Source organism: Neophocaena asiaeorientalis, unplaced genomic scaffold (genome assembly GCF_003031525.2).
Source record: "Neophocaena asiaeorientalis asiaeorientalis breed wild unplaced genomic scaffold, Neophocaena_asiaeorientalis_V1.1 scaffold945, whole genome shotgun sequence".
NCBI lineage: Eukaryota > Metazoa > Chordata > Mammalia > Artiodactyla > Phocoenidae > Neophocaena > Neophocaena asiaeorientalis.
Window position 1 is genome coordinate 113,772 of NW_020174275.1, and position 12,314 is coordinate 126,085.

At 41.1% G+C, this 12,314-nt stretch overlaps 1 protein-coding gene and 1 pseudogene across 2 annotated transcripts in view; both read left to right on the plus strand.

Annotated features, from left to right (window-relative positions):
* Nucleotides 1–12,314, plus strand: part of SLC12A6 (solute carrier family 12 member 6) — an 88,874-nt gene that overhangs the window by 50,743 nt on the left and 25,817 nt on the right. For both annotated transcript variants that reach the window (XM_024755794.1, XM_024755795.1), the window contains 2 exons: nucleotides 10,741–10,835; nucleotides 11,855–11,986. In XM_024755794.1, the coding sequence (XP_024611562.1) occupies nucleotides 10,741–10,835; nucleotides 11,855–11,986 (227 nt within the window). The remainder of the gene's footprint in view (nucleotides 1–10,740; nucleotides 10,836–11,854; nucleotides 11,987–12,314) is intronic.
* Nucleotides 137–1,438, plus strand: LOC112406805 (retinitis pigmentosa 9 protein pseudogene; annotated as a pseudogene).

A 12,314-nucleotide genomic window follows, 5' to 3' on the forward strand; every position in this document is an offset into this window, starting at 1 on the left:
TCTGAAAGTTAGGGTAGTTGCACCTGAAACCTGAGACTAGAGAAGCCCCAAACATAGAGGTTCAGGGGCTGCAGCAAGGGAAGCCAGAGCTGTGAGGAGGTGGCTTAGACCAGCGGGCAGTGGGATGGGGCAGGATGTTTGTAAAGTCAGATTTTTATAACAACAATATTATAGTGCTACTGAACAGCAGGGAAGTAATATGCTGAAGCTGGGCCTCATTTCCTCCTGTAACCCTCGAGAGGGATGAAATGCTGTTGAGTCTGGGATATAACACTATTAAATGTCTAAATCAGTGAAGGATGCAGGAAGATGAGCATGGTACTCAGGAATGAAAGACTGTTTAAAGCGAAGGAAAACAAATAGTTGCTGATATTTTAAAAATGAAGTCTTCGCGGCCCCACACGGGGCCGCAATGTCGTCCCGGCCCGGGTGCGACGACTTGGGGGCCGGGGGCGCACAGCGGCCGCAGGAGCCTCCAGAGCAGGAGCTGAGGCTGCGCCGGGAGCAGAAGTGGCAGCGGCTCAAGCACCTGGAGTCCTTTTATGAAAAACCTCCTCCTGGGCTTACCAAGGAAGATGAGACTAAGCCAGAAGACTGTATACCAGATGTCCCAGGCAATGAACATGCCAGGGAATTTGTGGCCCACGCACCAACCAAAGGACTTTGGATGCCACTGGGGAAAGAAGTCAAAGTCATGCAGTGTTGGTGCTGTAAACGATATGGTCACCAAACAGGCGACAAAGAATGCCCTTTTTTTTAATCAAAGGCAACCAAAAGTTAGAACAGTTCAGAGTAGCACATGAAGATCCCATGTATGACATCATACAAGAGAATAAAAGACATGAAAAGGACGTAAGGATACAACAGTTAAAACAGTTACTGGAGGATTCAACATCAGATGAAGATGGGAGCAGCTCCAGTTCCTCAGAATGTAAAGAGAAACACAAGAAAAAGAAGAAAGAAAAACATAAGAAAAAACGAAAGCATAAGTCTAAGCCAAATGAGAGTTCAGACTCAGAATGACAAGAGCTTGGCTTGTTCAACACTCTCTTCCCAAAAATCAAACACTGTGGCCAAAGATCGGAGGACTGTGGAATCAGCGAGGAATAGGAGAGAGAAATACCAAGAGAGGAGGAGATTTGGTGTCACAGGTGTGAATTCTCACCTACCTTCCAGTAAAGATGTGATCGCCACAGGAGAGTGAGTTGTATCTTGCCAGGTGCTAGCTCTGGACAGCGGCTGATTTTGGGCTGGAAAGCTTTTCTCGTTCTCCTCCCTGCAGATCACTGTGGGTCCTGATTCCTTAGAAATGCCTCTGGCAGGGTGGCCAGACTAAGGGAATCTCTGAGGAAGCTCTTCCAGGTGCTGCCACAGCTTCTACCCTCCATGGTGGGGCTACTTAATGCCCTTAGATTTCAGGCTTGACTTTCCTCTGTTGCTAAGGATAAAAGCTCATTATTTTATTTATTTAAAAAGTCCTCATTGGGCTTCCCTGGTGGCGCAGTGGTTGAGAGTCCGCCTGCCGATGCAGGGAACACGGGTTCGTGCCCCGGTCTGGGAGGATCCCACGTGCCACGGAGCGGCTGGGCCCGTGAGCCATGGCCGCTGAGGCTGCGCATCTGGGGGCCTGTGCTCCGCAACCGAAGAGGCCACAACAGTGAGGCCCGTGTACCGCAAAAAAAACCCCAAAACAAACAAACAAACAAAAATACTCATTTATTTTTGAATCATAATAATATACTTACATGGTCCAAATTTAAAAGGTATGTAAGGGGAATTCCTGGGCTGTCCAGTGGTTAGAACTCGGCCCTTTCACCGCCGTGGCCCAGGTTCAATCCCTGGTCAGGGAACTGAGATCCTACAAGCCACGAGGTGCAGTCAAAAAAAAAATTATAAAAGGTATATAAGGTTTAATCATGAAAAACTTTCCTTTTCTCTTCCCCAGATACTGAGTTCCCTTTCCCAATGGCTATCCATTTTACCAGTTTCTTGTGAAGTCATACAGAAACGTTTTGTGTATCACAGGCAAATGTTTTTTCTCTTTTTTAACACAAATACTAGCATACCATACACATTTGTCTGCATTGTTTTTTTCATTTTTTAAATCAGCAGTGTAAAGCATGTTGATCTTTGCTGCACACAGGAGTCTTGAGTTCATAAATCCCTGTCATGTTTGGTGGAGTTTTTTAGGGGGAAGGGCTACCCTATAATAACAATGAACAATCATGTCTTTAACTTCCTTAGCGCTTATTGCCATTGTCCCATGATTATTATTATTCCCAGAATAATTGATTCAGAAAACTTATAAGGGTACAGGAATCACTGTACTGGGTCAGCTACCCACATCCCCAAATATATCCTCATCCTGTTGGCTAAGCACAGCCTGCACGGGAACTTCTGGCTTGGACTGCTGCAGCTGAGGCAGCTCAGCAGGTTGGGATGGTTCCTGCATCTAGGAGAGGGCGTCTGTTCTTGCTGAGCCAAAGTGGAGCCAGATTTTGCTCATGAGCAAGCGTCTTCCCTCTCCACCAGGGTCTCTTGCTGTTTTCATCACTCAGGGTCCCAGGAACTCACTGTCCCCACTTCCTGCCTTTTTTCCTAGGGGTTGGATTCCCCCCTCTTTAAAGAATAACCGATGCGGGCCAGGCTGACTCCTTCCCAGTTCTCCTCAGTAACAGCTCCTAGTCTTGGCCTTGGAAAGTTTATCTCGATAACACAATTGGCTGGAATGGCCCAGGACTTGTTCTTCCTGAAAACCCTAAGTCCATTTAGTTCAAGCAATGCCTTACACTTATCCTTGGCATTTCTAGCTCAGCATGCAGCAGAAATTTCTCCTTCCAGGAATTTTCTTTCTCCTGCTGGAGTCCCATTCATGATAAACATATTCTATTACAATATGGAAGAATAATATCAATGATTCTTGAGCTTATGGTGCATTAAAATGACCTGGAGTGCTTGTTAAAACAGATTCCCGTGCCCTACTCCTAGTTTCAGAATTTCTGATTTATTGTACTAATTCTGGAATGGACTGTGGAATTTGCCTTTCTAACAAGTTCCCAAATGATGCTGATGCTGTCAGTTTAGGGACCAGATTTGAAGAACCACTGATTTAAATGTTTAACCTCTTACTAAAGCCTTTCTCCACTTTCTGCTTTAATGAGAATCTCTCCATCCACTGTAGCCCCTGCGAGTTAACTCCTGTCCCTTCTCCCTCACTCCAGGTTTCTCTGTCTTCTATTTCTGGCCTACATTCTGTGGTCCATCAGTTAAGCCTGTTATCTCCCTTGACCTGTGGTTTTTCTGCCCAGCTTACCCAAAAGAACCTCAAACCAAACTCCTCCTCCTCTGCTCTAATTCCCAGAGTGCTGAGCCCATAACGCTGTCAATCAAATTCCTTCATCCTAAAACCTCTTTCCTCAAACTCAGTACTCTCTACTATTAAGGAAGTCAAAAGAAGCCACCAGACCTCCCTTTACCAAGGTATCTTTTCAGCCTGCCATCATGGTTGTGGTAGGCGAAATTATAAAATAGCCCCAAGGTTTCCTACCAAACCTGTAGAACTGTTACTTTAAGGGATTTTACTCCCGTGATTAGATTACGTTAAAAGATAGTTTGCCCTTTTAACGGTGACTGTTTGGATGATCTGAACCAAATCACGAGATTTTTTTTATATAAATTTGTTTTATTTTTATTTATTTTTGGCTGCGTTGGGTCTTTGTTGCTGTGTGAGGGCTTTCTCTAATTGCAGCGAGCGGGGGCTGCTCTTCGTTGCGGTGCACGGGCTTCTCATTGCGGTGGCTTCTCCTGTTGCGGAGCACGGGGTCTAGGCGCGTGGGCTTCAGTAGTTGTGGCACGTGGGCTTCAGTAGTTGTGGCTCGCGGGCTGTAGAGCACAGGTTCAGTAGTTGTGGTGCACGGGCTTAGTTGCTCCGCGGCATGTGGGATCTTCCCGCACCAGGGCTCGAACCCGTGTCCCCTGCATTAGCAGGCGGAGTCTTAACCACTGTGCTACCAGGGAAGCCCTCACATGAGAATTTTAAAACCAGAGCTTTTTTTCTGGCAGGCAGCAAAGTATCCTATCCTGGCATTGATTCCCACAGAGGTTTCTGCTCCAGTAAGTTTTGACTCTGTATCTGCCCATCTCTCTAATTTTGGGGTCAGCGGTTTGCCCTGTAACCTCAATTCTCTGCTAGATTTAAGAAGATTTGATGATCAGTTTGTTCAGCTTTTTACTGGTTAGGACAGAGTGAAGACTTCTAATCTCTTTACATGCCAGACCAGAGACGGGAAGTTGATGGATATTGCTTTAAGCCACTACATTTGTGGTAATTAGTGCCTGTCCACGTCTGGAAGATTCTTCAGGGCAGAGACCATCTTGTTTCATGTTGTAGGCTCACCTTCTAACACAATGCGTCATGCATGGTGGTGTTCAGTGGGATTTTATTAAAAGTATGGTTACATTAAAAAAAAAAAGGCTTCCCTGGTGGCGCAGTGGTTAAGAATCCGCCTGCCAATGCAGGGGACATAGGTTCGTGCCCCGGTCTGGGAAGATCCCACATGCCACGGAGCAGCTAGGCCCGTGAGCCGTGGCCGCTGAGCCTGTGCGCGCGTCCGGAGCCTTTGCTCCGCAACGGGAGAGGCCACAACAGTGAGAGGACCGCGTACTGAGGAAAAAAAAAAAGAAGGTGTTAAATAGTAGATTAGTAACAGGTGAAGGGTGTTTGTGAACAAAAAGAAAACTACACCTAGACGTATCTTAATGAAGCTGCAGGACACCTAAGAAAAGATCTTGAATGCAGCAGAGAAAAAAAACAGATCATCAAAGGAACGACAGAATGATAGAATTCTCAACAAACAGATAACAAAACTAATGTCTTAAAGTATTTGCAAAAATTTTATTATCCTAGAATTGTGTTTAGCAAGACACTTGGGATTAAGGGGAAAATACAGACAATTGTAGTTAAGTAAAAGCCAACAACGCTTTTTACCGTGAGACTTGCTCTAAACTCTTGGTTTTCAACTAGGGACAATTTTGTCCCCCAAGGGATGTTTGGAGACATTTTTGATTGTCACTATTAGAGATGCTACTGGCATCTAGTGACTAGAGGCCAAGGATGCCCTTAAACATCCTAAAATGCACCGGACAATCCCCCACAACAAATAATTATATTGTCTGAAATTTCACAGCACTGAGTTTGAGAAACCCTCCTCTAAAGGAATTCTAAAGAATGTACTTCAAGTAAAAGGAAAATGATCCCAGAAGACTAGTATTCTGAAATGTAACAAAGAATATTGAACAAATGAAATGGTAAATGTGGACCTTGACCCAAGTCAATGTTGTCAGTATGAAATAATTTCAGTGTCTTGTTTGTGTAGTTAAAAAAAAAAGACTCCTGGAAATGTCAGATAGTAATATTATGTAAGTCAGGAGGAGAGAGTTGGAACTGACTAAAAGAATAGAAATAGAGTGTGGAAACTCCAAGAGAGGAGAGACAAGAAATGGAATAAGGGAAAACAAACCAGAAAATCCAGAGAGAAAATGAGAATGAATCATAGAGAAAGAAAGCCAAAGAGAAATAAAAAGATGGTAGAGTTCAGTCTGTATATATCAATTGCTAAGGTCGATAGACTTGACTATTAAAAAGACAGATTGTCAAATTTTTAAAAACACAGCTACTTGCTGTTTACAAGAGATCCACCTAAGGCATAAGGACCCAGGAAAAATGGAAAGTTGAGAGACAGAAAAGGACATTTAACCAAAAGACAGCTGGTATAGTTATCATTATCTTTTTCCTTCTATTGTCTTAGGATTTATTCTCCTTTCTAGCCTCTTAAAATAGGTACATGGCTCATATAATTTTTATTCTTTTTACTTTGCTAATGTAAAATTTTAAAGCAATGACTTTCCTTTGAAGTGCTACTTTTGTTGCATCACAAGTCTCAATAGGTAGTGTTTTCATTGTTATTCAATTTTTAAGTATTTTAATCTTTGATCCTTGAATTGTTAAGCAGTGTGTGGGTTTTTTTTTAATTTCTAAATTCACAACGTTTTTAAATTTATTTTTTTGTAATTAAATTCTAATTCGTTGTTATACACCAAGATCATGGCTTATATTATACCTGTTTGAAATTTGTTCAGTCTTTAAGATCTAGTACATGATAACTTTCCATATGTAAATTTTCCACGTATGTTTGATTAAAATGTATAGTCTCTAATTTTGCATGCAGAATGCTATCTCCGTTAAGGCCAAGGTTATTCATTGTGTTATTCAGATTTCTTTACCTTTGCTATTTTGTCTGCTTCATCTATCAATTATTGAGAAAAGTATGCTAAAAATCTCCCTGTGTGATGGTAGATTTATTAATTTCTTGGTATAATTCTGTCCCTTTTGCCTCAAATATTTTGAGGCATGGATGGATTGGTGGGTGGACGAATGGATGGATGGGTGGATATGGTAGGCAGCATTTTTTTTTGGCTGCGCCTCGGCTTGCAGGATCTCAGTTCCCTGACCAGGGATTGAACCCAGGCCACACCAGTGAAAGTGCCAAATCCTAACCACTAGACTGCCAGGGAACTCCCTAGGCAGCCTTTTAGACTGACTCTGTTGATCCTTTCTTCCTGGTATTCATGCCCTGTGTAATCCTCTCTCCTTTGAGTGAGGGCTGGACTTTATGACTCCTTCTAATTATTAGAATATGGCAAAAGTGACATCACTTTCAAAAAGACTGTGACATCTGTCTTGTACTCCCTCTCTGGCTCTTTGATGGCTTGCTTTGAGGGAATCCAGTGGCCATGCTATAAGCTGCCCTAGGGAAAGTCACATGTGGCAAGGAACTGAGAAAGGCCCTTGACCAACAGCCTGAAAAAACTGATTCCTGCCAACTATGTAAGTAAGGTTGGACGAGGATCTTCCCCAGGCCTTCCAATGAGACCACAGCCATGACAGGAGACTGAAGCAGAGGACCCTGCTAAGCCATGTGCATATTCCTAGCTCCCACTAACTGAGATGATAAGTATGTGTTGTTTAAGCCACATTAAGAGTGGCTTAATGTGTTTAAGAGTAATTTGTTACACAGAAAGAGATAACTATAAACAATAGATGTATGTTTAAAATTTATATACTTTCTTGGTGAATTAAGTCTTCTGTTATATGGTTATCCTCTCATCCCTAATAAAGTTTTTCTCAAAGAAAAATTTATCTGCTAGTAATAAAACTGTGTCAGCTTTATTTTGGTTAGTATTTGCCTGATATATCTCTTTCCTTTACTTTCAGCCTTTGTGTGTGCATATTATGTTTCTTGTAAACACTGTATGCCTGGATTTTGTTGTTTAATCCAGTGTGTCAATCTTCATGTTTTAACTTGTAAATCTTGTCCGTTTGCCTTATTATAATTATTGGTATTATTGATATATTTGAACTATTCTGTCACCCTAAGTTGTTTGCAGTTTTTTCCACTTTTTGTTTCTTTTTTAATCCCTTACTTAGGAAAAAATGATGTCTATACCCCTGTCCCCCCCAATAAGGGAAATAACATTAATACACTCTCACATCACTCTCTCCTCGGCCCCAGCCCCCATGGTGATGGTGTTATATAGAATAGGTCGGTGGCAAAAGGAGGGACTACTCAATAAATGGATTCGGAAGAGCCATCCATTTGCTAACTACATGATCTGACTTCTTCCTATCTCTCCAAGCACTCTGTCCTTTCCTAGCTCTATTTCAGCCATGTTATCTATTTTGTTTTATGAATCCATTAAGATTGTTTCTGCTTTAGGATCTTTTAAAATTGCTGTCCCTCTGCCTGAAAGGCAGATTTTTCCTGACCACCCTGTGCCAAGGGTATGCTGCAGCCCGCTAGCTCATACCAGCTCATGAGAGCCAATTACGTGCATCTCTCCCCAAAACCACGTTCAGTGACTTCACATTAGTAGTTTGAAATTAGCATGTGTAAGTATTTGCACCACAGAAATTGGCAAATACTATAAATCAGTATATATGTTTTTTAATTCTGGAGAGCCTGCTTACCAGCACCCTAAAGATCTTACCGAAAGTTGTCTGTCCTTCCCATCCCCAGTCATAATCTATCCCAGTACATGGTTCATTTTCTTCACGGAACTTATCACTTTTTTTTTTTTTTTTGCGGTACGCGGGCCTCTCACAGTTGTGGCCTCACCCGTTGCGAAGCACAGGCTCCGGACGCGCAGGCTCAGCGGCCATGGCTCACGGGCCCAGCCACTCCCCGGCATGTGGGATCTTCCCGGACCGGGGCACGAACCTATGTCCCCTGCATCGGCAGGCGGACTCTCAACCACTGCGCCACCAGGGAAGCCCAATTATTCTTTTTTTTTTTTTTTCACTTTTTTAAAAGTTATTTTCTGTCTTCTGTGACTTCAGTAAACGCACAATGAAAGTACAGTCTTTAACTACCTTGTCTACTGTTGTGGTGCCCAACATATGAGAACTTAATACTTATTGAATTAATTGAATAAATGAATTATTCAAAAGTGATAATTTTTAGCTGTGCGATTCTCTTTAGAATTTTCTGGAAGCATTAGAGAGGAAAATAATTGCATTTCTTTTTATGGCTTTTTATTATGGGAATTACCAGAGGTACAGAAAAGTAAATAGAATAGCATAATAAACCTCCGTGAACCCACCACCCAGTTTCAGCAATGTTGCAGATCTGTTTTCAAGCGCCCACCAGATTTTTTCCCAGAATATTTTAAAGAAAATTCCAGACATCATATGATTTTACTTACCCATTTTTAAAAAAATAACCAGTCCATATTCATATTCCTCTGTTTCCTGACGTTTGTTTTGAGTCAGGATTCTAACAAGTTTCACACCTTGCAATTGATGTGGTATGTCATCTTAAGTCTCTTAATTTATGAGTTCGCCTGTTTTCGTTTATGCCATTTATTTGTTGACAAAATCAGATTATTTGTCATGTGGAATCTTCCACATTCTGAATTTGATGACTACATCTTTGTGGTGAAGTTTAATATGTGCCTCCTTTTTTTTTCTGTGAACTGGTAGTTACATTTAGAGGCTTGGTTAAATTCAGCTTCCATTCTTTGGGTAAGAGTACATCATAAGTTGCACAGTGTATTTTTCATTGTATTACATTAGCAGATTGTGTTGTCCCACTTTTAGTGATGTTAAGATTGATCAGTGAGTTCCAGGTTGATCAGTGGGTTCCAGATTGATTAGTGGGTTATGCCTCAGCTTTTCACCTAATGGTTTTAGCAACCATTGATGATCACTGTTCATAACCATTATTTTATTAGGGGTGGAAAATGGGTGATTTTTTTCTAATTATATCATTCCATCTGCATTTATTCGCCAGAATGTTTCTATAATGAAAATTTCTTTAACTAGTTACTGTGAAATACAGTTGGTACAGGAAAGACAGGATAATTGCTTAATTCTTTACATTTATTATTTTTCAGACTTCGATGTTGTTTCCATAGCAACTCTGCGAAGGGGACTAGTTGGTTTTTTTTGCAGTACGCGGGCCTCTCACTGTTATGGCCTCTCCCCTTGCGGAGCACAGGCTCCGGACGCGCAGGCTCAGCGGCCATGGCTCACGGGCCCAGCCGCTCCCCGGCATGTGGGATCTTCCTGGACCAGGGCACGAACCCGTGTCCCCTGCATCGGCAGGCGGACTCTCAACCACTGCGCCACCAGGGAAGACCTCATTGCATTATATATTTTTAATATTCACATTATCCCATTTTTAGCCAGTGAGAACCCCTTCAGATTTGTTCTTCTGTCCTTTGACATGACTCAGTTATTTTGATAGCTTGTTGGCTATTTCCCAAGCTCATCTTACATATTTAAGGTTATAGGACTTTAAATTAATTTCTTTAATTTTTGTATTGACCTCTGTTTCTTCAATATTTAAAATCTTAGGGTTTTGGGGGGGGGTTGTTTTTGGACCGCACCGTGCTGCATTCGGGATCTTAGTTCCCCGACCAGGAATCGAGCCCGTGCCCTCTACAGAGGAAGCGCGGACTCTTAACTGGTGTACCACCAGCGAGGTCCCTAAAATCTTAGTTTTTAATGACATTTACACAATTTTAAAAATTTTCTCTCTTTCTCTTCTGCCAGACAATTAGAACTATGTAACTTTTACAATAAAGAACCAAAGTTAAGAAAGCACTCAAACAACAGAAACTCTACTGTTTTAGGGAACCCAATCTCACTCTCTCTTTTTTTTTTTTCCTTATAGCAGGTTCACCAAATTCTTGTGGGGTGCCTCTTTTAACATAAAAAGATAGGTGGCAAATGTTTGTACAAAAATGTCATTTATAAAAGGTCAGATAGCCCTGAAGGCAGAGGGCTTTTATTGCCATTATCCACAGCAACAGTGTGGAAAGTAGCCCTTGTCTAGCACAGTGTTGTACACTGAGCAGGTACTCAGTGACTATTTTTTTTTCATCCTAGATTTGGGTGACATTAAGAGTAGGGTCTCTATAGGCTAGGATCTTAAACGAATAGTGTTTCTAGAGGTCTTCGTATTGTTAAGAAAAGGAATGACCCATGTTTACTTCTTAGAAATTTGCTTTTGCTCCTGTTCAAGAGGGAGTCACATTCTCCAAGCAATGCTGATTGAGTTCTGCCATTCTCAGATGAAAATATGAATATGAAAATGGGTTCTGTTATTACAGGGGGAACATTTGGTGCTGATGCTTCTTCAGTACCAATGAGAAACTAACTTGATTTACATTTTTTTCCAGATGATGGACATAAGAAAGCTCGAAATGCTTATCTTAACAATTCCAATTATGAAGAAGGAGATGAATATTTTGATAAAAATTTGGCACTCTTTGAGGTAATATTTGGGAGAAAACTAGGGCAGAGATTTCAGGAACAGAAATTTCAAGATCGCTGTTTTCCACCCAATTTAGTTTTAAAACAGTACAGGTTGGATAATTTAATAACTAACTGTTAAAATACAGTACTTACTATAGCTTGTCATTGTAGTTGATTTAATCTATATAATCTAATTATTGCTAATTAATGAATAACCATTGAGTCAAATTTCTATGAAATAAAGAGGAATGTTGACATCACAGGCATGTGGATAACCTTGCTGTCTAATTTAACTAGTATTTAAATCTCTGTGTTGTAATAATCTACTAAGTACAAAATTTTTCGACTCTGTGTTTGGGATGAATGTCATTTACCTTAGAACTACTAACCAAAAATAAGGGTGGGAAGCAGGCTGCTGGATTAAGAGGACCTGAATGTCTCATCCGACTAAGGTAGCGTGGACTCTGAGGGGATCTGTGTCCTGGTTGTTGAAAGGAGCCTGGTTTAGTCCAGCACTGCATTGTCTTACTTTGACAGTGATTCAAGTGCCACTTTCCTCAGTGTTCCTATTTTTTAAATGATATTTTCTCTTAACTTTCTTCAAGAAAAGGTCTGAGGTGAATATTTGGTTCAGTCACAAAAGATTTTCATTGACCTGTCCATGCTTGGTGCTATAAATAATAGCTATAAATGTTAGTAGACTGTTAGTAGTACTGTAGTTAAAGATTATGTTATCAGTGTTCTTTATGAGGTTACAGTTGTCTGTAGGGGCCAGTGTGGTTTTGTGTTTTCTGTAAAGTTAAGCTATTAGAAAGAATCATAAAACTTTTCATTTAAGAATTTTATAAGAATGTGTGTAGCCCTGATTACATATTATAATATGCGGGGAGAATAACGTCTCATTGATAAATTTTCTTAAAATGTTTACCTGTGAAATTTTTTCTTATTTACTTTGTAGTTTTCTGGGAGAGGGATCATTTTGATGCTTATTCCCAGTGTTCTTCAGTATTTCTTTCTTTCTTATTTCTGGCTCTATAGGAAGAAATGGACACCAGACCAAAGGTGTCTTCTCTCCTCAGCCGCTTGGCCAATTACACTAACCTGACGCAAGGAGCAAAGGAACATGAAGAGGCAGAGAACATCACTGAAGGGAAAAAGAAGCCCACCAAGGTGAGGCCTTGGAATAACAAGGACAAATAAAAAGAGCCCCATATACAAGAAAGGAGGAAATGTCCAGGGCATCGCTCTGTGCTCAAGAACTACTGAACGCTTGGTATATGCCAGGCACGTGAGGGAGTGAGCTGTGTAATTAGCAGCTGGGAGACAGGCATTCCGGGGAGAGGGAATAGCACTTCAAAAGAAAAGTGTCCACACCCATCTACTGATGCCATCTTTCTGTTGTGAAGCTGTTGGGTTTTTCAAAGACCAAATATCAGTTTTTCTCAACACGAAAATATGGAAGAATATTACAAGTAAGCTTTCTGGTTGTTCAGGAGTA